The sequence below is a fragment of the Nansenia antarctica genome (genome assembly GCF_963989245.1).
Source record: "Nansenia antarctica genome assembly, chromosome: 5".
In the NCBI taxonomy this organism is placed as follows: Eukaryota; Metazoa; Chordata; class Actinopteri; order Argentiniformes; family Microstomatidae; genus Nansenia; species Nansenia antarctica.
The window spans coordinates 23,295,418-23,320,762 of record NC_137690.1 but is presented as its reverse complement, the minus strand read 5'-3'; the positions used below and the strand labels follow the sequence as shown (position 1 = coordinate 23,320,762).

The following is a 25,345-nucleotide window of genomic DNA, read 5'->3' as shown; positions in this document are numbered from 1 at the left end:
AATATGTTGTGTATGTGGACTTAAAATTGTAGGCTTGGTGGCAGTTTACAAAATGTGTAAAAATGTAGAAAAATGCAATTCTCTCTCACTCTGTTCCCAGCATTTTTCTCCACAAAAACTTGATTACGATAGACCATTATTACCCGGAACCTTCCACAAAACAATAGCAACATGACTGGGAACAAGACGCACGTTTTGACACCTCCATGTCTACCACAGATTACAAACACCCAAAAAGATTTTGAAGACAGAAAACCAATGCCATATCTACTGGGTGAAGTACAACAATGTACATAGCAGCAAGATTTGGGAGCTGTTGTGACAGTAAAAGGACGGCCAATGGAACACAACCACCATAAAAACTGTAAATAAGTATCTGCACTATTTGCACCATGCTGATCTCTGTACATGTTTACACAGTTCACATTCATTTGTATTTATATATTTTAAACTGCAATGTCCACACTTTTCTAATTTTATTATAAAAAAATAAAAAAATATCTAATCAATGTTATCTAATCACCTGTATATATATATATATATATATATATATATATATACACAGCTCTGTTTAATAATTTATTTATTCTAGTCGTACATTGCATTCTTTTTTTTCCTTCTTTTTTTTCCCTTCTTTTTTTTATCTTCACATTTGCTGTATGTAAACGTATGTTTCCCATGCCAATAAAGCCCTTTAAAATGTACAATTTAAATTGAAAATGTATACAGTAGATACTTGTTGGCAGTAGATGGTGCTGCCGTTTCAGTGCAGTGGATATCAGTTTTTGCGCTCTCCTCAATGATTTGCTCCTGTTCCAGGTGTTGCTGTTTGATCCCTTCCGGTCTCCGTACAGGAATTTCAACTGCATGACGTCAGTTATCCTGCCAACAAGATTTTTTTTTGTCAAAAGCGAGGATATATTTACCCCACGTAGAAAAGTAGACGGAATTATAGTTTACAACAATTGGGATAGAAAATAAAACCTTTGTTGCGTAGAATGAATAACCTTGAATGTAACCCATCATACTGGATCAGCGTTAGAGCCTTCTGAGAAAAAATATCGACGACGCGCTCAGCAATTAGATGGAAGAACTGGAAGGTGAGCAGCCAAACTCATGTCGCTATATTAGTAGTATTGATTCATTGTATCAAAGTTGTAACATTTAAGCGAACAATGTTCACTCTCGTTCATGTATGTGTGATGAATGATTCGCGTCAGTATATTGCACGATATCGAGAAGAGCTGCACGATCTTTCAGACTTGATGCGCTACTGCTATATTGGTACAAAAAAAGATTTGATGTCGTAACGTGAAAGAAAGTTAGGGTTGAGTACTGATTATATGCATATTAACTACTTAGGTCGTTTTTTCCTGCTTGATTCGGCTTGAATCCATTCCATTTTAAGCCATCCCGTTTTCCCATTATACAACTTCAATTTCTATTGAACAGTCTAGATAGATAGATTAGATAGATAGATAGATAGATAGATAGATAGGTAGCCTACTTTGATCCTCGAGGGGAAATTAAGGACAACTACCATCACAAACAACAACAAAATAAAGTGACGTGTCGGCGCTAGATCAGAATATCCTGAAAACATTCAATGATTTGCTCGGAGATGATGGGAAATTATGGGAACATTTTTAAAAGAAAGGTGCTTTGGAAAAACTGACGCGTAAACTAAAGACCTTTTTGCCATGCCATGGGACCAAATCTGGGTTAGTTCGTGTTGAATATGTAAAAACAATTAAATACATTGTAGCTTATAGGAAAGATGATGCATTACTATCTCCCTTAAGGTGCCGATGGACGCCACTGTGCGGGTTGCGGGGGGGGAATTCAAGACACTTTCCACGTGAAGGTTCTCCAAGACACCTGGCACAACGCCTGCTTTCAGTAAGTATTACACCCTTATGAGCTACTGTTGATTTGGGTTGTATTTATTCTTATAATATTTGTTTATTGAAGATTGCACCTACCGGTAGTACTACTGTTGTGGTATTTGCAAAAGCTCACCAGCTTACATTTACATGTGTGACTACAGGGAAGTATGGGCAAATGTGTGACTACAGGGAAGTATGGGCAAATGTGTGACTACAGGGAAGTATGGGCAAATGGTAGGCTCAGAGAGGATGCTCTTTGTTTCCTTTTGACAGGGGAAATGGGCAGCACTGAAATCACTAGAGACAATTGATTGTTCTGTTGGTCTAAATGAAGCTTTTCACTCTTTCAGGCACATTGTGGTATAGATAGTAGAGTACACACGCATGCTTAGAAATGGAATGGGAATGGGGTAGTCCTCGAAATTTCAACCTGTTGGATGCTGATAATTGTGAGCAAGAAATGAAATAGAGTTGATTTACAATCATATTCTGTTTGCTAATACCACCATTGAACAAATGTTCTGTCACAATTGAAGTTGGATTGTGCACAGAGACACACATCCATACTCCGTCCCCAGCCATGAGTACTTTGTACCTGGTAGTCTCTTTGCCCTGAGGCTTAATCATTGCCAGGATGGACAATGACATCTCTGCCATACTCAGGTCACTGGCTTATTATGAGATGTCTGTGGACACTGGGTTTAACACAGAGGTAACAGTTAGTAATATGTGAAGAGGATTTCACATTAATTGTACATTTACAGACTAGTTCTCTCTGTGAAATAAGACAGAATATATGAATGGGCTAGCAATTGCTGAATGCACCCAACAGCTTTTGTCCTATGGGGAGCTGATATTGTGTCATGGCAGCTCTGTTGTGTTTCTGACAGTCAGTGCACATCCAACACACAGGGTTACACAACTTGGGTGAAAGAATCATAGTTGAATCACTGAATGGGATTGAATAGAGTAGTAATGAAGTCTATGATGTATTGTGAATTTGGCATTGTAGCATGAGGCATTTCTGAGAATGTCTCAAGAATAGAAAGGGTTTGACAGCCTCTGCATTTTTTTTATTTTTTTGTGTGGAAATTAGCTCAAGTACTCACATTCAAGCAAAGCTTTTATAGCAGAATAGTGTCCTTACATAACTCAAGATTCAGGGTCTCTCTTTCTCTTTTTGTAATTGGCTGCGCCCACTGCACCTTCTGTCAGTTAAAAATCCAAGTCCGTGATGAAGCTGTGCAGCTCTCCTTCTCTTCAACCCCCCACTCCCACCACCCTCTCTGTCCCATTCCCCTACTGCTTCATCTGTCTGAAACCACCTCACTAATTTTCTGTGAAATGGATCCTTTAGATGGAGCATCTGCTTTGGAAATGGATTTGACGAAGCCAGACTACTGTACTGACGCTCAGCCAAGTGTGCTGGAGTTCAGCCCTCGGTGGTCAGGCCCCCTGGCCCAAAATCTGCCTTTTTCCTTAAAAGTGTGTTAGTCCCTCTCCTGCTTTAGAACTTTAGAGTTTCTACTTTTCTTCCTTTTTTTTTTTTTTTTGGGCATGCATTTTATTCAGGGATGGAGTACAAATTCCTTTCACTCACCGTGTGACATTGTTAAACTTAAGAGAAATGACAGAGGTTTCCCTTTTCATGTTAGCCCCTGTTCAGTTCTATTGTTCATACAGAACCCCCCACCTGCTCTGTGGTATGCATGCAGCATTGTAAAAGGCTGACGTTATCCCTTCTCCAGTAGACCTGACGATGTCAGGAGGACGTATCGGCTAGGTAACAACTAGATCCACTGTGTTGCGTTTCCCACTGCCGCATTCCTAGACAGCGAATCAGAGTGTCGAGCCCGCTATCCCAGACACGGCACAGGGCTCTTTGTTTTTCCCCCCAAAACTCGATCCTTTGTTGTCCCAATGGAATTTCCTCTTTATGAGTGAATGTCATTCTTGTCATTCAGAGAGGTGAAGCCTCCAAGCTCAAGTCATAGATCATAAATGGTGCACAATACCTTTCTTAATAGTTTGTTGTGTCAAATAATGTATCTGTCATTTTTTACTAAATCAGTTAGTCTCTCTTCTCTCACTGGACCTTTTGTAGAGAATGTGTTGCTGATGACCCAGTGGTCAGCAATGCTCAAGCCATTGGCTTTGTATACTTCCTTTGATGGTGGACGTCAAACCCTGCTTTGGCTCAAGCCGTCACAAAACTACTGTGTTCCTCATGCTCTTATCAAGTAATCAAATATCTAGGTTAATGAACATAAATACTGTAGAGTTTGGATTCAATCCAATCTATGAATAAACACATTGAATGAATGAATGAATGAATGAATGAATGAATGAATGAATGAATGGACTTTATTGTCATTGCTACAGTACAGGTACCAAACAACGAAATTTAGGAGATTGATGTAAAGTTGATGTATGGCACTTTAATTTGTATTCCTACAACACTGTTTCCCTATTGCATACATCCTGAGCTTTTTGTGAGAAATAGGTTCAGTTCTCTTTCAAATGCAAGGGTCTCTTGAGGCCATGCTGTAGAAAAATGTATTGCCATGCTTATTAACTATAGCCATATGCAGTATATGATCTGCAGTGTTATATAGAGCTATGATCATTTTTGTCTCCCTTCTGAAACACGTAGTGTGTAACATGGGAGCACAATAGACACACACCCTGAGACAAGGACCTATTAGTGGTGAAAAGGAAAAAGTCCCTCCTTAGCTCTTTAAGGCCGGTGTTAGAGCACAGCCTTTGTCTCAGGAGCCTCTAGTTCATTTGAACAAAGGAATTCATGTTGGTGTTCCTCTGTTAATGTGGGTGGAGGAAATGATCATGTTTACCCAATACTGAATAAGCAGGTTAGTCCATTGCATTTTATGGAGGACCAGTTCTTCATCCTCCAATCTGAGATATGCTTTCCTCTTCTTTATGTTTTCATTGGCATTGTTTCCTCTGATTGGGAGTAGGATCAGTAGGATGTCAGGTGTTTTTCAGAAGGATAGATCAGATGATCTTTGTTATGGTTTGTCTTCAAGGACATAGCTCTACAATCCTCAGTTATTACTGCAACCCGTGATTTCCAGAGATAGTAGTGGACTGTTGTGATATTAAAGAAGGCATGTACTGTGACTTAACAGGGTCAGACAAAGTTGTGTTTGCTTTTGAGGTGAAAGTGTTTGTCTCCCTGCACACCTGGAGATCCTACGCGTCATTCACTGTCTGACACCACATTCTTCACAACTGTCGCACACAAAGGGAAGGTTTTCCATGACTAACACACCAGCTTTTTCCCACACCAGGGTTTGATGTAAGTGTTTCAGAGGGGCTACTCACAAATGCATTAATGTAGTCCCGAACAGACACAAACAAAGAAAATTCTTTGACATCACATACATTATTGCAGTCGATCACGTACAGTATGGCATCCCTGAGCATATAGGCTGTTGAGCTTTTGCCTACAGATACCCGCTTGAGCGCAGAAGGGGGAAGGGCTGCTGTTACTAACTGTCATTCCTTTTTGATCACTTGTTTTGTCTTGTCCTGTAACTGGAGTGTATGATCTGATCAAATCAGACAAAAGCCTGAGATTGGGCGGGTTGTCAGGCTTGGCCATTGGGGGGGCATGGTTGCCTGTGCAGTACAGTGTCCCCCTCAATGTGTTGCAATGATAATGTCATTATCTGACCAGCCTTTCACCACCACTCTGCTTCTCTAAATCATCCCACTGTGCACAGGAAGGGCCAAAAATCAATCGCTATTTAAATATATATATATACAGTGTATATATTTTTTTTATTTTTTTTACCCTTTTCCTGCTTTACCTTTTTTCTTTTATCTGCAGTCTGTGTTTGGAGCATTCTCTTCCTTATACAGTGTTTTTTTTAGGAGTGGTAGGTGGTAACTACTAATAGGCCTATATATTGAATAACAATTTGAAGAATGAGCCATTGTCAGAGTATTTTCTAACCCTCCTAATCTCCAGGATTTGGGTTTTTGCTCTGAGCAGTTCCATGTAAGACAGTGGCGGGCGGTGCATTTCACACCTAGGCCTTCAGTGATGTCCGACACATTTTCCTACCTGAATTATTCTACCTCTTAATACCATCGTTATGACGCCATGGCTCTAGAAACTAGACAGAAACACAGTATAACCGGGCGTTGCATCACCTTAACATAGTCAGACAGAGTTATATTAATATTTCCGAAGCATTTTGAATCAATAAATCCGCATTTACAATGAAGAGTGTTAAACTAACATCTTTAAGATCGCTACATTACCCACGTCTGTCGTCTCGTCCACCATAATAGCGACAAAGGGTGCCTTTTTAATCTCCATTTTGATCTCTTCTCCCATCACTTCAGCAATAGCAAAAATCAGGTCGTTTTGTATTTTGCCTGACGTCCCAGTAAACACTTTGTTTGTGGACAGGTGGTAATGTAAATCTGGGTTGTTTTCAGCAAGAAAAGAAAGAAGCTCAACGTAGTTTCCTCTGTTTGTGGACTCGGCGCTTTCATCGTGTCCCCTAAATGAAAGTTATTGTTTACCCAAAAACAGGACACAATCGATCAGTATTATTGATCAGTTGTGGAGCTCCGTTTCCCTGCGCACTTGTTCGTTGAGCTGTAAATCCACTCGGGTGTCCCCAAAGGTGTTCAAAAGTCCCACATCTACCGGCATATTTACGCATCTCAATAGTGAATATCAATAGTGCATATCAATAGTGCGTATCCAATCAAAAGACGTGCTGGGTGCTGACATCATTGAGCCTTACAGCAGGCGCCGTTGTTGCTTTTGCTCGCCAACTCGAAATCTACGTAGGTTTCCACTAGGAACGCCACAGGTTTTCTCGTTCAACGTTAAGTTACAGGTCGTATTCGCGGCACGGTTTATTGTGCAGGCGGGCAGATTTTGGAGCCCCCTGGCAACACATTTTGATTGGATAAAAGCTCTAACATAAAGGCCAGCCCTCCAAATCTCAATCGGAGACTGGAAGCAGCGCAACTAAGAGGAAAGCTATGAAATGAAGAGAATAGACAATGGGGAATCATTAATACATATTTGTGGAAAAAATGTATTAAAATAAAATGTATATTCTGATGATGTTTAGGCCAGCAGAGAAGGCCTTGCTGGCCCTGACGGCACACCACTGATGTAAGATGACCCATGAGGACCAAAATGTTAATCAAATTGCGTGTCAAAGAGTATATTTTGGGGAAAGTAAGTCATAAATAAATTTCTAAACCATCTTCCATTGTAATAATAATGATAAGCAAAGGCTTTGATTTCTGGTCAAACATATGGAAAAGCTTTTAAAGGTGTTTAGAAAAACATCAAACCTCATCTCAAACTCCGATAAATAGAGACTTCATTGTTGATAATCGTGGGAAAAGTAAAGCCAGAAAATGACAGCAAGGGGAATCTATGACAAATCCATTTGTCTTCATCATTAAAGAGCACACTGACACACATGGTGTGGTGTCCCTAAGACAGATTCTCAGGATCATTCCCCCACCTGTTGCAGACAATGTTACCGGATGTAAATCCACTTCACTCATTGTAGCTCAACAACCAAAAGGAATATTTTCAAAAGTTATAAGATATGTAACACCCCATTCTTTCTGCAGACATATTTGGAGCAGATATTTAAGAGTTTGGAGAAACGTGCATGGGGTCCTGCCAAAAAAACCAAGGTTGCCAGTGTTGGGCCCTTCTAATATATGATTGAGGGCAAGTCTACACAAAAACCCCAGAGGTGGTTTTGATATTTTAGCCAATTAAGTTTATCATACCACAATGCCTGCATAACTAGTGTCCTGATTATTAATATCTGTGAATTGGTTTCTTTCACAGGAATGTGTGTGTGGGTTGCCACTTGCTAGGTCACTAACCTGATCTCAGGGAAGTGTAGCATTGATTGTGTGCTTGGCAACTTAACCTAGTGCCACCATTTTGCATAACCCGTGCAGACAGTTCGAGGTATGCTCATAGCCTACAGGTGCCCACTGATGTCTTGGCAACTTCAGCATTCCTGACATCAGACATTCCATCTCCTAGTAATACATTTCCTCTTGATCTGCAAAATCTAATTCCAGTCAAAGATCTGGATCGATTCACTAGGCCTAAAGGAGTACTTGTGTTTAGCAAACATCATGCACAAAATTAGACAATCTGCTTTACTATTTGGAGGTACAGAGAAGAATGGCCAAAATAAACATCTAATGGCTAATTGATTTTACTAAATGTCAACAAAAAGCTGTGATCCCATTTGACTGATCCTTGGACTTTGCCCCTGCTGGTGGAAATCATCACATTGTTGTTGTTTATCCCAGTTAGTGGTATTCAGTACTAGTGTAATCCCACTGTCTCTTTAATCACTGTTTTCCACTTACCCCCTCCCCCCATACTATAGCCCACCTTCCGCAGAAGCACACAAATGAGACATGATATTTGTGAGATATTTCCTATAGGCCTACACCTTACCTTGACGATCACTGACCAAAATACATACATCCTGAAGAAACGCTCCAAGCAACCGCTGTACTCTAGTGCAACCTAGAGTGATGATTAATGGATGGTTTTTAATATCACCTGACTGAAATGTCAAATACCCCACTGTATTCCTGGGCTGTTTTAGGGCTGTTTTGGGTCAGCTTTGTTTGTTTCTCTGGTACTTTATAGGCAATAAGAGAGGGCTCAGAGACTCTCTGCTATTGTATGAGAGAGGTAGAATTTGTGCTCTATGGGTATCAGTCAGAAATCACCCACATGCCTTTGAAATTGTCAATGGGTCTTTGAAACCATATTCCCAGGATTTCCCAGTCTCCTCTGAATCACTTGCTTAAAGTACATTGAAAAGACTGAAAGACTTTGTCTCTTCAATCTTCTTTCTAGGCTACATTTTCATTGTTCCCAGCGGAAGTGATCAAGTGTGTTTATTTTCTCATGCACAGGTGCTCCGAGTGCTGTGACCACCTGACAAACTGGTACTATGAAAAGGATGGCAAGCTGTACTGCCGCAAACACTACTGGGAGAAGTTTGGGGAGCTTTGTCATGGTTGCTCTCTGCTGATGACTGGACCTGCCATGGTGAGTGTGCTATGTCCCATTGAGACTGAGGATACTCTCAATGTCTCATGATCACAGACTGATCTCCACATTGGAAGATTTTATTGGTTTTCTCTTAGATCTCAAAGATCACAGTATTAGCATTGAGGACATTTCAAAGAAAGCTGAAAACATCAGGGCAAAGGTGTTACTTTACCAATTAATAATTCCCTGTCAGGGTAACTATTGTGTTCAGAGGTTATGTGTGGAGCCATGTTCAGATAACACCAATGCAGAGTGATTCACTGTTCTTTAAAAGAAGCTCAGAGGGTTGTGCAGTAATTAGATATGTTTTTCTCCATGTGTACAAATGAGGGTAATGTTAGCTTTAGAGACCTTTCCCTTCTACTCAACAGTAACATTTTTCCTCTTCTCAACTTTCAGAAGAATCCCCAGAGGGGGCCAAAGCCCCCTGTCTAATAACAAACATTTAGTGAGGGCAACACTTATGTCGTCTGACATGAGGGGTCATGGGGGTTGGGCTCTGCAGTGATTGCCCACATGCTTTACATCTAAGGTAGCTCTGAAGGATGGTAGACGGGGCCTAGACCTCCTCTCTGCATCTTATGTTCACCCCTCACGGCCCCACTCTCATCTGTACAGAAGGTCTCCACAGTTCACTTCCCCAAGCATAGAAGGAACTTTTAGAAAGTAGAGAACATGAAGTGGTTTTGGAGCCATTCCAATACCTGATTCAGTCTTTGCGGTGCAAAGGTAATAGATATTACCCACACTGCACCGCCACCACCACCACAGTGTTTATTGGGTATGGTTTTGGAGGATCCAATGTCTGTTATTAAGGGAGGGTTAGAATGTTTTAGCTTGACGGCATCTGTCAAATCAGTGTTTATCTTCCCGGATTAGACCATGAGCTCATGGTTATTCTATGGAAGAGTAACAGAAGTTGAGTTTTTTTGTAACTACATCAGTGCTATGGAATGCCCATGCGTGTGGTTGGAGTGCTGTGCATTTTAATGGAACTTTATTTTAACAGTACTTTCAGTCTAAATGCAACAGTAATTGTTTATAGCACTAACAATTGCTGGTTACAATAGGGTCATTTGTCTTTAACTGGACTAATGTGGCCTAAAATTAAGTTTTTTTGTTTTTGTTTTTTTGAACAAAACGTTTGCCAGTAAGCAGAACACATAATGGGCCTTTCTTTTTGGTCTTGGCCACATTGGCTGGGGCAGCGAGGTGCCAAGTATTTTTGGCAGGGTTGGCAGCCTCTTACCCAGCAGCCAAACCGACACAGCGTAAAATGGTCTGGCCAGGAGGGGAGAGCAGTGCAGAGCAGCTACTTATGGCTGTTGTCGTATTTGCAGAGCAGGCAATGGCACAAAATACAATTTTGGATTTTAATGAGGAGATTGTGGCAAGCATTTGATTCCAAAGTGTGCCCTCTTTTCTCTGACTGCTGGGATGTTTTATAGTTTTGACACGGCTGTAAATCCTCCTAAGTTAGACCTCTGAAGATCCCTCTTTTCTTCCCTTTCTCTTGGTGAGATGGAAAATGAAGAGTGTGAGCAAACTCCAGTGTGTTGTGTAAGTGCAGAGGCATTGCCTCAGTAGCCCTGTTGCTGACTCACACACTAGCCTGGCTCTCCCTCTCTGAGAGCCTATACTGCCACCGATGTGTTATGACGCAGCCATGTCTAGCTATGGCTGCCGAAGGCTGTTTCTGACTGGGGTCACTGGTAATGTTCTAGCCTGGGGGCAGATAGTCACAGCCACAGACTGCTAGGAGTACTCACTCACTCACTCACTCACTCTCTCCCACTCACACTCATACTCATACACTCACACACACACACACACACACACACGTCTTGCATCACCGTTATCTCACAGCACCAGCAAAAAAAAGTCATTTCCCAACACTCACTCATAGCCTGGGGAGCATGGAAAAAGTTTTACTTTAAACAACACTGGTTTTAATGTATTCACATTCTTTCGAAGTTATCCTATTTAAAAGCAAGAGAACACCATTACTTTTTTTTTTACTATCCCAGGCCTAGTTTTTAAGGGACTGCCAGTTTTAACATCACATTCATTGTCTCCAGCACCATACAGTACCAGTGTCTACATATGTGAAAACGATGACTTATGTACTATATGTTCTGAAAAGGTCCCAAATTACACCCCCACCATGTAAAAAACTATAGCAACCAACACACTCACACCTCCTGGATGGAAACTTATTGTAGTTTCAGAAAATAACTGAATTTATTATTTATTTATTTTACCCTCAATGACATCAAAATTGCTTTCACATATGTAGACCCTTGTATGGTGCTGGAGAAAATGAATATGATGTAAAACAAAAATGGCAAGTCATTAAACTCCAGTCTGTTAACACTGGTTCTGATTATCTTCACACACTCTCCAGGCCTCATAGGAACAGATTTAGTTTCAGCTGCCAGTTAACGTGTCCGTATGCGTGTGTGAGTGTGAGTGTGTGTGTGTGCGCGCGTGTGCTTAAGGGGTGGATATGTTGTCATTTTGCATGCGAGCAAGACCAACAGTTTGGGAATGTATGATTTGCAGAAAGGAGATCAGTCAGTGAGTAAGGCAATGTATGTGCGTGAGAGAAACAGAAGGACCGATAATGGGAGCTTGTCTGAGTTAGTGAGGGTGTCAGAGACACAGCGTCAGTGATTGGAAAAGGCAGGGCTTGGCTCTGGGAGGTGGCTGACATCATAGTAGATTCCAGAAAGGCTGAGAGTGAAGCAGGTGTTACTGACTGACTGTGTCACGAGAGAGAGAGAGAGAGAGAGAGAGAGAGAGATAGAGATAGAGAGAGAGGAAGGAAGGCGGCACATGAGAACACATCATAGCTAATGTAGCAAGGTAATTTCCAGGACCTCTTTCAAAACCATGAAAATCTCTCAACTGTACCTGTGCTTCCAGGTGGCCGGAGACTACAAGTATCACCCCGAGTGCTTTGTTTGTCTGAGCTGCAAGGTAGTGATCGAGGACCAGGACACCTACGCCTTGGTGGAGCGCTCCAAGCTGTACTGGTGAGAGACATGGACTATTTTATATAGAATAATTTTGGCTTATTTGTTCAGTTAAGGTATTCCCTATGTATGTACGTATATGTATGTATGTATGTATTAGGGGTGTAACGGTACACATATTCGTACCGAGCATTTTCGGTATGGGTCTTTCGGTTCGGTACGCGTGTGTACCGAAGGCATGCAGCGTTGTTTTAACTACTGCACCGGCAGAACTTTTTGGTGTGTTGGAACTTTATGTTGAAGTAATCTCAGCCTGTATGCACACACATGCCACAGAGAGATTGCCAGTAGTTTAGCAGTCGTTATGGTGAACACAGATAAACTAGAGCTTGACATTCCTCCCTCCAGCATCCCTTAAGTCTCCTGTTTGGGAAAATTATTGTTTCTCAGTTAACTACAATGACAATGGACAAAGACAGGTGGATCCGACCAAAGCTATATGCCGGCATATATTGTTCAACTGTGATCGGGTATCAGGCATCGGGCATCACCCAAATGTGAACATCACAGGTACAAGAAAAAAACAGTGAAGTACGAACCCAGCTCCCCATGGCATTTATGCAGCCTCTCGCTAACAATTCAGACCGGGCCAAAGCAATAACAAACGCCATAGGTGTTTTTGTAGCACTGGATATGCGACCATACTCCGTTGTTGAGAACACAGGTTTTAAACATATGTTGAAAGTAATCAAGGCCCGTTACGTAGTTCCCTGCATTTCAGACAGCAAATCATAAACCAGCCCTTTATAAACAAGGACAAACTACAGTTGTCCATGACTTCTATATTTACCTAATTAGATGTTTTATTTATTTGAGAGAATATTCATTTTGATTTACTTTTCAGTAAATGTAACTTTATTATACAACTTTAAGTACAGTACAGTTCAAGTACAGTTCATTTTCTAAATGCTGCACCTTAATGGATATTTATTTTATTTTTATTTGAGAGAATATTTATTTTGATTTACTTTTCAGTAAGAGTTACCTTTTTATTTGTAGGTTGCAGCTGGGTGCAGCAGTATTAACAGTTTTATTTAAGAAAGAAAGACCCATTGTTTGTTCAATAAACCACTGTTTAATAATAATATTAAAATATTATTACTATATAATAATTAATAATAATATATAATATAATATATAAATATATAAAAAAAATGTTTACCCTGCTGTACTGAAAACGTACCGAATCGTGACTTAAAAACCAAGGTACGTACCGAACCGTGATTTACAGTGGGGAAAATAAGTATTTCACCCCCTGCTGATTTTGTGAGTTTACCCCCTTACAAAGAAATGAACAGTTTATAATTGTAATGGTAGATTCATTTTAACAGTGAAAGACAGAATATAAAATAAAATCCCAGAAAATCACATACAGTATATATGAATAAAAAAAAGAATTTGTGTTTTATTGAGTAAAATGAGTATTTCACCCCCTACCAACCATTAAGAATTCTGGCTTCCACAGACTGGTTATGTGACCACACAGATTAGTACTCCTAATCTCAATTTGTTACCTGTATAAAAGACACCTGTCCCCAGAATCAATCAATCAATCAGATTCCAACCTCTCCACCATGGGCAAGACCAAAGAGTTGTCTAAGGCAGCGTTTCTCAACCTTTTTTCAGTCACGGCACCCTTCAAAAGTCGATAAAATCTCAAGGCACCCCAGTCTAAAATATAGCTATTCAAAAACGACACTGCATCACCCAGACAGCCCCACACACACACGCACACACACACACACACACACACACACACACACACACACACACACACACACACACACACACACACACACACACACACTCAGCGGCTATTGATACAAATAAAAGTTGTATTATTATTATTATTATTATTGAGAGAGAGAGGAGGGAGTGAAAAAGGCAAGTGTGCATCAAAGGCATCAGGCACGTAACCGTGCTGTATAAACATGACACAGTGACCGAACAAACGCGGGAATTTATGGAACACATTCATTTTCATATTCCCACATTTGATTGAAAACACCTATCCAGTCCATTCAACGTAAACACCGGGGATGCAGAGTTATTAAGCCAGAAAATGCGTCTCTCTCTCCCGCTGCGCGCATCCTTGTCTGGATGTATTAAATTCATTGCATGAAAACGAAACCGTGCGTTATTTCCCGAACTTTCCAACCCTGCTTAGCTTCCGAAGTCGGACGAGAGAATAATTTTGCAGCTTGTGGGCCTAGCATGTTATTAACTATTGCTGTGCATGCTGGCAATATTACGGACTCGGCTATAGTGTGTGGCTTCTTCGCAATAATTCTTCGCAATAATTTCGGCTACAAGGTAACTAGCCTCCAACGCTTTATCAGAAACTTTGGCGCACTTCATCATTACCTGTTCTGGACGGCTATGGTGACTTTTCATCCGAACAAAATATTCAGCATCCTTGCTAGCTTGTGATGGATGATCTGTTGTCAGTTTGTCATGTTCCATGATTCTGCTTGTTTGCTTGTTCATTGCTCTCGAAAATGTCTTTGCGCGGTAAATGAAAAAACAATGCAGGCTAATTGCAGACACACTGACCTTACGCTGAACCCGGTATTGACATTGTGACATGGGAAAGGGGCGCGCGAGACAGATTTTGATGATGTATTGCATTTATTTATTTATAGATTTATTCATTCATTCATATGAACGTCAGAATATATAATTATTTGACGGCACCCCTGAAGACGCCAGGCGGCGCCCCAGTGTGCCGCGGCACCCCGGTTGAGAAACGCTGGTCTAAGGACATCAGGGACAAGATTGTAGACCTGCACAAGACTGAAATGGGCTACAAGACCATTGGCAAGCATCTTGGTGAGAAGGAGAATACTGTTGGTGCAATTATTCGAAAATGGAAGAAACACGAATTGACCATCAATCTCCCTCGGTCTGAGGCTTCACGCAAGATCTCACCTCGTGGGGTGACGTTGATCATGAGAAAGGTGAGGGATCAACCCAGAACTACATGGGAGGAGCTTGTTAATGATCTCAAGGCAGCTGGGACCACAGTCACCAAGATGAACATTGGTAACACACTACGCCGTGGATTGAAATCCTGTAGCGCCCGCAAGGTCACCCTGCTCAAGAAGACACATGTACAGGCCTGTCTGAAGTTTGCCAATGAACACCTGGATGATTCAGAGGAGGCTTGGGAGAAAGTGCTGTGGTCAGATGAGACCAAAATCGAGCCCTTTGGCATCAACTCGACTCACCGTGTTTGGAGGAGGAAAAATACTGACTTTGACCTCAAGAACACCATTCCCACCGTCAAGCATGGCGGTGGAAACATTATGCTCTACTGTCAGACTCACTCAGCCCCCTCCTTTTAGCATTCCTCCCCTCTCCCGACGTTTTAATCTTTATTGTCCAAAAGGCCCATTTGTTAGCTGCAATTTACCAACATAGTTAAAAGAGATACTGAAAATTGTGAAAAACATTGTACATTATATTGTCTCTTATTCCCTGTGTGCAGTGGGAAGTGCTATAAGCAGGTGGTCCTGACACCCATGTTGGAGAAGCGTTCGGCCGACTCAGCCCTAGACTCTCTGCCCCACACAGTCACCCTCATCTCCATGCCCTCCGCCACCAACGGCAAGAGGGGCTTCTCCGTCTCTGTGGTGGGTGATGTGGCCAGCGGCTCAGCCAGCGTGCAAGTCAAAGAGTGAGTTGGTTCATCTATCACAGCGTGTCTGTACACCACTGACTATGTCTGAGACTGTGTCTGAGAGAGATAGGATGAGTCATGTGTTGTGTAACAGAGATTATGGGTTTGCTTAATTATTCAGCCTTAAGGGCACAAGGCACTAGCCAACGGTGCATATACAGCTGTTTGTATCGTTGACTAAACTACATAACCTGGATTTTATAGTTAAATCCCACACATCCTGATTTTGATGGTGTTCCAGTTTGTACCTGGCTCAGCCAAAGGAGGATCTCAATGCTGGGACCAGATGTTCTCTGACAGAACAGAATGCTTCACTTCGTAGTTTGTACTGATGTTCTTCTGCAGGTATTTAGACTGATCTATGTGCTGTATTTCTTTCAGGGTTAGAGGGATGCATATCAGCCCGGAGGTTCGTAATGCCATCCATGTTGGTGACAGGATCCTGGAGATTAATGGTCTTCCAGTGGGGACATTGATGGAGGAAGAGGTGATTACATTACATTTGCACAGATGCATATATAATTGTTTCATTTCAAATCAAGGCTATAACAAAAGAGACATTTTAACAACATGTCAAACATGTAGAACCTCATACCTTAAATGTTTTGTAATTGTGCAGTAAAGTATTATAATTTATAATTTGCCATTTAGCAGATGCTTTTAATCCAAAGCCATTTACAATTACGAATTACAGGCATTACTCTAAAGCCTGGTACACGCATAAAGATTTTCTAAATCTTAACAGATTTTTTATCTGAGAGAGACCCCACACATGAAGATAAAAAATCATGGATTGAACAGTTTTGATCGTATTGTGTGTGGTGTGCTCCGATATGCCCAATACAGCACACCACATACATAAAGATCTGTCCTACTAGAGTCTCGTCCCCCAAGCCAGAAATCTTGTGTGATCAAACGTGATCTAATGTAGTACCATGACTGACCTGTACGAGGCAGCCATGTGCGACAGGGCAAATAAAGTGCCAAAGAACGAGAAGAAGAAGTCAGTTTGCTTCTTGATTGGCTACATTCCATTCCACGTCACAATCGGACTCGGGAGTTTTCACTTTCGCCCACACACAAGAGGGCTTTTGATCGTAAATATTGAACACGTTTAATATTTACGATCATCAGTCCCAACTATTTTCCGAGCAGATTGTCGGGAGAAATTGACTCTTAACACACCTCACACCGCAGGATAATCTTGTAGGATAATCTTTAGAGCCATCCGATAATCGGGCATTTGCGGTTCTTGGTCGGAAGGGTGGAAATCAGGCCAAAATCTGCCAGATTATCTTTGGGTGTACCAGGCTTAAGATAGAAAATTAACATGTGGTCATTGCATTCCATTAATTCCAACATCATTTACACATTCTTTTGCTGGGAGAGTATTGTATCTGAAAGAACTCTCAGCACATAATCTTACCACCTCACCTTAAACCATGTGCATTCCAATTGTGCATTCATTCACTGACTTGATTTTCAATTCCCACCTTACCTGTTTTCCCCAAGGTGCAGCCCAATTATAAGTCTTCAGCTTCATTCAAGTCACATTGTATAACTCAATTTGAAACCTCTTCAGGTGGTCAGGACCTGTTATCATTGGAATCTTGTAATTCCATCCCCTAGTCCTTGTAATAGGCCCCAGTCACACTCATCAGTAGGATATGTAGGATGACTCTAGGTTGAGCCAATGGTTTCTCTATAATGGGAGTGTTTTGTTGAGTTAGTTAGGCTGTTTCAAACGTCACACTGTAATTCCACAGATCAAATCAGACAGCGACTTCATTCATATACCTTTTTGTCTGTTTTCTGATTTTTGTTTTCTGACTACTGTGACATGATAGGCCCATAACCAATACCTCTCTTTCAATGTAATGTTACTGTTTAACCCTGGCAGAGGAGATGTTGTCCTAGCACATGCTATATTCTGATTTGTGTTTTCAGGTGGATGACCTCATCCAACGGACCAGTCAGACACTGCAGCTGCTGATAGAGTATGATCCAGTCAGGCAGCGATTGGACAGGCTTAGACTGGGGTCCTCACAGAACCGCATGGGGGTCCCCGCCACGTCCCGCATGCGTCTGTCCTCACCGTCTGGTGCAGTCCTGGAGAGGACGGATGTGGTTGATGACGGCACGCTAAAGAGGAGGTCTCTGAGGTATGTTATGACTGAGAATTTGTGTGTATATTAGAGGTGGGACGCGATATTAAAAAAAATCTAGTTCATTAGAGGCTTCGAAATTTATCGAAATTAATTGCATTTTGACACGAGAAGCAACAGTTTTCAATTCAAATGGATTTGGTATGAGTGAATCAATGAATAGACATATGTGTGGTGGCCTGGGAAAACCCTTCACATGGTGGCATTTTGACATTTTCATTTTTTAATATTTCCATAAATTAGAAGTTCTCAGCTATTCATAGCTGGTTGAATGACTGAGATAGCCCTTTATTTTAAAAAGTTATGAGCATTTTAATGTAGCATGTCAAAAAAAGTGAAAGGGGAGAAATCCTCCCCTTTCTCCTCCGGGTCGGGGGAGGAGCCTATGCAGATCGTCCGGTCTCGTTTGTCTGCTTGTGATGCGGTGGTAGTCTGCTCGCCTCGTCGGTATGCGAGGGACAGATCTATTTGTGTGTCTTCTAGTTAAGATTTTATTACTTTATGCTTATTGTGAGCATCAGTAAACTGGCAATAACACAGGTGGAAGTATCGTCTCTCCTTTCGCTCATGTGTGCGTGCGTTGCTTAACTGAGAATGAGACACGTTCAACGTGATGTTGTTTCGCTAGCAAACTACCCGCCACAAAAACATCAAAATAAGTACTTTCTCTTTTGTTTTCTTAAAATGTTTATTCACCATAATGTAGTATGGAGTTCAAAGTACTAGAATACCACATAATATCAAAATCGCGATTTCCATCTATATTTGCTCTTTGCCACGAACGAACGCCAGCGACATTTGACGGGTTTTCCCAGGCCACCACACATATACATAAGTTTAAAGCAGCAGACACAGCTACACAGACCAACAGATCACACAATGTACCTAACCTAATGTTACACTAAACCTCCCCTACCCACCCAAATATCCTTGGTCAAAATAATAAACAGACCAACAGTTTAACATAAAGTCACAAGTGCCATCTAAAATGGTAACAAAAACAAACAGTAGCCTTCACAGTAACAACAAACCCATTGGTCTCAGGATACCTCTAAGCCTACTACTTCTTCTGCTTCTCTTTCAGCCAGCTGCTGAGACAAACTAGCCTGTTTACTTTTTCAGAGCTCAAGGCTGCCCTCTTTTTTTGCACTATGTTGCCTGCAAGGGAGAAAAGTCTCTCACAAGGAACAGAAGTGGCAGAACTGGCCAAATACACACACACAAAAAAAGCATGCTTAAAATGCGATTTATATATATATATATATATATATATATAAAAAGACACACAAAGAAAGTTATGGTTTGTCCCCATAACACTTGATCATATCTAACTGACTTCTGTCCCTCTCTATCTATCTTAGGCGCAGCAACAGCATATGCAAGTCCCCTGGTCCTACCTCCCCTAAGGAGCACCCATCTCTGGCACGTGACATTGGGCGCTCCGAATCCCTGCGCTCCTCCAGCAGCTGCTCCCATCGGATCTTCCGCCCCTGTGACCTCATCCACGGAGAGGTGCTGGGGAAGGGCTTCTTCGGTCAGGCTATCAAGGTCAGCCTCACACCCTACCATTAACCTTCTACTCTACATGAATCTCAGTGTTCCACACCCACCCATCCCATTGCTCTAGAGTCTAGACCGATTTCTAGTTTTGTTTTGTTTCTCTCCACATTGACAGGTGACCCACAAAGCCACTGGTGAGGTGATGGTCATGAAGGAGCTGATTCGCTGTGATGAGGAGACCCAGAAAACCTTCCTAAAGGAGGTCAGTTGTCTAGTCCAGGAGGCCTGTGCTCTCTCCTAGGAAGAATACAATCATGTGGTTCTGCATGGAGCCATGATTTATAATACCCACAAATTCAGAGCTTGCCAAATGTCCCCAGATTTGCCTCCTAGACGGACTGCTTAGGGACTTGTTTTTGTGAAAGGATTTGCAGAAGTCCTCAAGGAAAAAATAAGCTTGTGATTTTTTTACAGATAAAATGCCTTCAATGTGGAAATTGATTGCAGAGATGATATGGATGACTTGAAAACACGAAGGTTGGCTTAAATCTCCCCCCCCCCCCCCCTTGCTCTCTCTCTCTCTCTCTCTCTCTCCAGGTCAAAGTAATGAGGAGTCTGGAACATCCCCATGTTTTGAAGTTCATCGGCGTGTTATATAAGGACAAGAGACTGAATTTAATAACCGAGTTTATCGAGGGAGGCACACTGAAGGATTTCATTAGAGACATGGTGCGTTGAGCTAGTTAATTCACTTAACCCTCTCCTTTTGCTCTCCCACAGCACCAAAATAGCCTTTGGTGGCCTTAAATCTACTGTTTTTTATTTTATTTTATCCAACCATTTTCAAAAGGGGTCTGAGTGGGATAGGGTTGACCTGAGGTAAACTCTGCTCAGATAAAGGCGGTGGGCTAGTTGGCATGTACACCAAGAGAGACTTGGAAAGGGAGTATATGTAGCAAGTGTTCCCAGGTGAAAATTCACAAGGAGTTTATATTAATAGATAGTTTATATTAGCAGATAATTTGAACAGCAGTCCAACACATGGTCGACAGCAATAAGAGGGAACTTTTTAAAATGGGCTCAAATTGTCTTGCGTCAGCTTTGTGTTGAGTTTATATTATTAATTTGCTACTTCTACACTTAGGTTCAAGTGGTAGGTTCAAGTGTGCTTAGTATGTACATATAAGTATATGTGATGTGAATCTGCTGCTCTATAAAGAGCTCTTTTTGTTTTTTTTACTTTTGTTCTACAAAGAACATACAACTTCAAGGAGATTCATACACAAGTACACTTATTGTAATTTAACTACACACAAATCTATATAAGCATACGGATACATACATTATCAACAATAGTTTCTGTAACATAAGTCGTCCTCAATGGTAATATTGTTATGTTATATAAATATACTATACAAAAACAGCATATCAGATACTACAGCCTTCATACTACCAATGTGTTAACCTTTCCACAACCGAAAATGTTACCTCATACACTTGGTGTAAGAAGTATTTTTTATTGTGTATAACCATAAAGGCTACTCAGAGGGCCACCTATTCATGTCTTGTTTTTGGTTTTTACCCTGTGACAGGACCCGTTTCCATGGGAGCAGAGGGTCAGCTTCGCTAAGAGCATTGCTTCTGGAATGGTGAGTTGGCCCCTTCCAGAGATATTTACCATTGGTAGAAAATACATTGGCTGCTTTTTGTTCAGCTGGTGCAGCCTTCAGTGTGTATGGTGGCCATAAACACTGTGTTTAAAGGCACAGCACTTAGTTTCAGTTTTCGCATAATGAAATTAATTGTAGCTTCCAGCCATAGTGTGTATGTCTAACTTGGCTCTAAGATAATCTTTGACTTGAATTGAGCCACTTGTGTCGGTCGTACTAGTATCTGATCATCCCTATTCTAGACAATGACACAGACAAGCCATGTGCTCCAGAGACCATGTGCTCCCTGTTTCCGTAGAGACCAGCTCTGTGCCGTCAGTAATTCTCATTGCCATTCCTGAGAACCCATATCGTCGCACTGAAACACAGCTATGTCCCCTGTGTGATTTCTATTTTTCCCCCACTTACGGCATTGTCATGTTAGTTTTCCCTCTACCAAGCGTGCGTGTGCGTGCGTGTGTGTGTGTGTGTAGGAAGATTTGGTTTGATTTATTTATCTCTGCTTATTATTTCAGGCCTACTTGCATTCTATGAGCATCATCCACAGAGATCTCAACTCTTACAACTGCCTGGTTAAACTGGTAGGTGACCTACATATCATGCACCACATACCATGATGCATACATACCTTATTGCACAGGACTAGCCACACATTTGCTTTCCCTGTAAGAAATATAACTCACGCTTCATTATCTCTCCGTAATCATACATGTTTTTCCTCTTTAAGTTGTTCCATAAAACTGCAAAACAACATGTACTGTGTTTGAGATTAGCCTGAAGGCATTGTGCTCTAAAACATGTTTTATAAGTGTAGTTGAGTAACAGGATGACTTCCCAGCTCCTCTGACTAAGCCAAGGCAGTCTTGTCTGTACAGGCCAGAGCTATGCTCAACTGTAGAGCATCATTTATAACAACATCTTGTGCAAGGTGTAGATTATTTCACCCATATTTACAGAGTTACTGTATGTAGTATAATATTCCTCCCCTGCATAAAACACTTTCACTGTTGCGTTGTTTCTGTGGTATATTCCCCTGACAACTTGACCGATTGACCTCTCTCAGGACAACACAGTGGTCGTTGCGGACTTTGGTCTATCCCGGCTCATAGTGGAGGAGAAGGTTAGACATCCGCCTCCTGATAAACCAAACACTAAGAAAAGGGTGTTCAGACGCATCGACCGCAAGAAGCGCTACACAGTGGTGGGGAACCCCTACTGGATGGCCCCCGAGATGCTGAACGGTGAGCTGGGAGACAGAGACTTAACCACCTGTGCTCATAGTATGTGCTATTCAGTTCATTAACACTACCTATTCTAATTTATCTCAGGTAAACGTTACGATGAGAAGGTGGATATTTTCTCCTTTGGGATTGTGCTCTGTGAGGTAAGAATGCTGTGATTTAAAGGCCTAGATATCCTTGGAAATCACCCTCTCAATTTATACACCATATGAACAATCTATTTATGCATTCAGTAAATTCAGTATTTATGCATAAAGTAATATTCAGAATGTCCACAGTTGTAGTTATCAGCTGCAGTCTGCAGTGTTGAACCACTCTTAACTCTGTCCTTTATTTCAGATTATTGGTCAGGTCTCTGCAGACCCAGAGTGCCTCCCCAGAACCATGGACTTTGGCCTGAATGTGGTCAAGTTCATGGAGAAGTTCCTGCCTGAAGACTGTTCGCCAGCTTTCTTTCCATTGGCTGTGGCTTGTTGTGACCTCATACCTGAAAACAGGTGAGTTTGGCCTTTGCAACAGGTTAGTGTAGAGACATGACTGTAAAAGGCAAGCTTACAAAAGGAGGGTTAAAAGTTGCAGCGAGAGCAAGTGGCGAGAGGCTAGGGAGGGAAAGAGGAAAGCAGAGAAGGGGTGAGAGATAATCAGAGAGAGTTTGTGGGAGAGTGAGCCAAGTGTTTGCAACAGAGCAGAAGGGCCACATGTGGGAAAGCTCTGCACCTCCTCTCAATGAGACTATACCAAGGCTATACTTTGCCCTCTAGAGCCACAGAAGCCAGTGGAAAAAACCACACCTTAGATAGCATCTCTGCCTGCTTTCCCAGGGACATGCCTTTAGAGGCAGATTGCTTCCTTATGTTCCCTTGCCTGACTGCCTGCCTGGTTGTAACCTCTAACCCCCCTGTGTGTGTGTGTGTGTGTGTGTGTGTGTGTGTGTGTGTGTGTGTGTGTGTGTGTGTGTGTGTGTGTGTGTGCGCGCGTGTGTGCGCGCGTGTGTGTGTGTGTGTGTCCTCTCCTCCCCAGACCGACCTTCCAGAAGCTGGAGGACTGTTTTGAGGCCCTGACCTATAATCAGGAGCTGGGCATCCGTCTGCCAGCTGAACTGGAGGAGCTGCACCAGAGCCTGTGTCGACTCCACGGGTCCAAAGACGGCTCGCTGACCCCGAGCACAGTCCCAATGCCAGCACCAGTCTCAGCCCCTACATCAGCCCCCCCAGAGGAGTCCAGCCTGGCTGACAACGGCACGTAGCACACACCCTTGCCTCTGGACCCCCAACCCAGCCCTCCAAGACCAGTCTGAACTTCTGCACTAACACAACTGGAGGAGGAAAGGGGAGGAAAGACTGAACTTGTGCCATTTGGGAACTGGATGAACGGTGTTTGCTGGACAGAGCCTATCTCTGTGCGGAATGTTGTTGTGATGTGTAGTGGAGGTGTGGACATACATGACGGGACAGGGAATGCCAGGGAACGGCAGTGGAAGTGGAGCTGAGGGAGGAGCCACATTTCAATGAGAAGAGGCTTTTGGGATTTCTTTTTCTTTTACCCCCAGATGCGCACAACAGGACATGCAGGGTTTTACACATCTGTTTACCATTTATTACATGAACTTATGTGGTTCTCGGTTTCTATAAAAGGAGGAATCATATTGAAAGAGTAATCTCTCCAGTGTTTAATACCAGTCCTCAAGTGAAAGTTACTTTGTTTTGAGTGGACTGTTTTTTATCTCTTAGGCTGGGTCTGGAGTTGTTGTCTGCTATGTGAGGAATGTGGAGAGCGGTCCTTGCCCATGAGAAGACTCCCTGTCAGCGGCAGAGGAAACAGAGCTGTGTGACAGGCAGGGGGATTGACATCTCAGAGTGAACCCAGGCGAGGACCCAGGAGTGAAGTTTGTTTACCATCAGGCGGACATGTGTGAAGAGCAAAGCCGTGGGGACCAAACACTCTGAGGGGTCGGGTCACATAGGATATATGTCGGGTCACATAGGATATACCCGAATAGAGCATATTGAACTTACCATGAAAATCCTTGTTGAACTGTTACTTTACTCCAAGTCCCCTAATTATAGAGATTAAATGGAAGCATATTTGACCTATTTTACTCACAACTGTTAATTGTGTTCATAAGTGCACTTATCCCTTTGTCTTGTTTTGATTGATGGTCTGTGGGCAATTAACACTATTAGTTTATCTCTTCACATTTTTATAAGGCAGTCATGGTCAATTTAGATTACTTTTGTTACATTTGCTTATTTAGAGCTGTTGATTTACTGGAGATTGTTATTAGGATGACTAGTTGTCTTTTAGAGACAGCCTAAGCCTTCAGAACATGATTGGTACCTGTCACTTGTGTACACCGAGCCTTTATATGCTCCAGAATCTCAGCTACTGACCTTCCAGTGTGAAACCGATCTGTGTTCTATGGGGCGCTGCTCTCAAATGCATTGTATAATTTACTAAAAAGGTTTTTATACATAAAACTGGATTTATATATTTTTTGTATGTATAGAAATGTATATATTTTGCCTATATCAGATGACAATTTCTTATGGGAATCAAGGGTTTGTAGATTTTTTTGCAGACATTTTGTCAATTCACAAAACATTTTTTTTTTTTTTTGATTTACTAGCATCATCTTTCTAAGGTACTGACTTGTACAAATTGTAACCACTCACTTTTATCAATAGTGTGTCGTGAATAAAAAGTTTGAAAGCAGGTTTACTTATCTATTTTTACATCAATATACTGCTGTCATTTTTTTAGATATCAGCTTCTGGATATCCCATAGAATTAACTCACCTTCATTTGATTTATCTTGAAAGCATAGGTCTACTATGACACTACCCACTCTTTAGTTGGATGGATCCATGTTACCACAAGGGGGTGCTAGTGTATAATTGTCCACATGGAATGAGGCATCTTGTCAGAGGAATACATTTCTCTTTGTTGAGCTTTGGTTTTAACTGGCTTGACTTGTGACTTGTTTTTCTGGGAGCGCGCGGATGCCTTGTGTGGGACTGCGTTCAAAGCGGGGTGGGTGCATTCGCGGCTGTTTAGGGCCGCCGGTGTG

General features: G+C 41.9%; 1 protein-coding gene across 1 annotated transcript; it reads left to right on the top strand.

Moving 5' to 3' along the window:
- Positions 1 to 950: 950 nt before the first annotated feature.
- limk2 (LIM domain kinase 2) lies at positions 951 to 24,963 on the top strand. The gene is made up of 16 exons (XM_080530484.1): positions 951 to 1,100; positions 1,803 to 1,899; positions 8,850 to 8,985; positions 11,914 to 12,023; positions 15,511 to 15,699; positions 16,084 to 16,189; positions 17,650 to 17,864; positions 19,229 to 19,415; positions 19,543 to 19,629; positions 19,965 to 20,096; positions 20,960 to 21,016; positions 21,553 to 21,618; positions 22,101 to 22,278; positions 22,366 to 22,421; positions 22,618 to 22,775; positions 23,299 to 24,963. Exons 1-16 carry the CDS (start codon positions 1,085 to 1,087, stop codon positions 23,522 to 23,524), a joined length of 2,016 nt encoding a protein of 671 aa, XP_080386610.1. The 5' UTR covers positions 951 to 1,084; the 3' UTR covers positions 23,525 to 24,963.
- Positions 24,964 to 25,345: the final 382 nt, after the last annotated feature.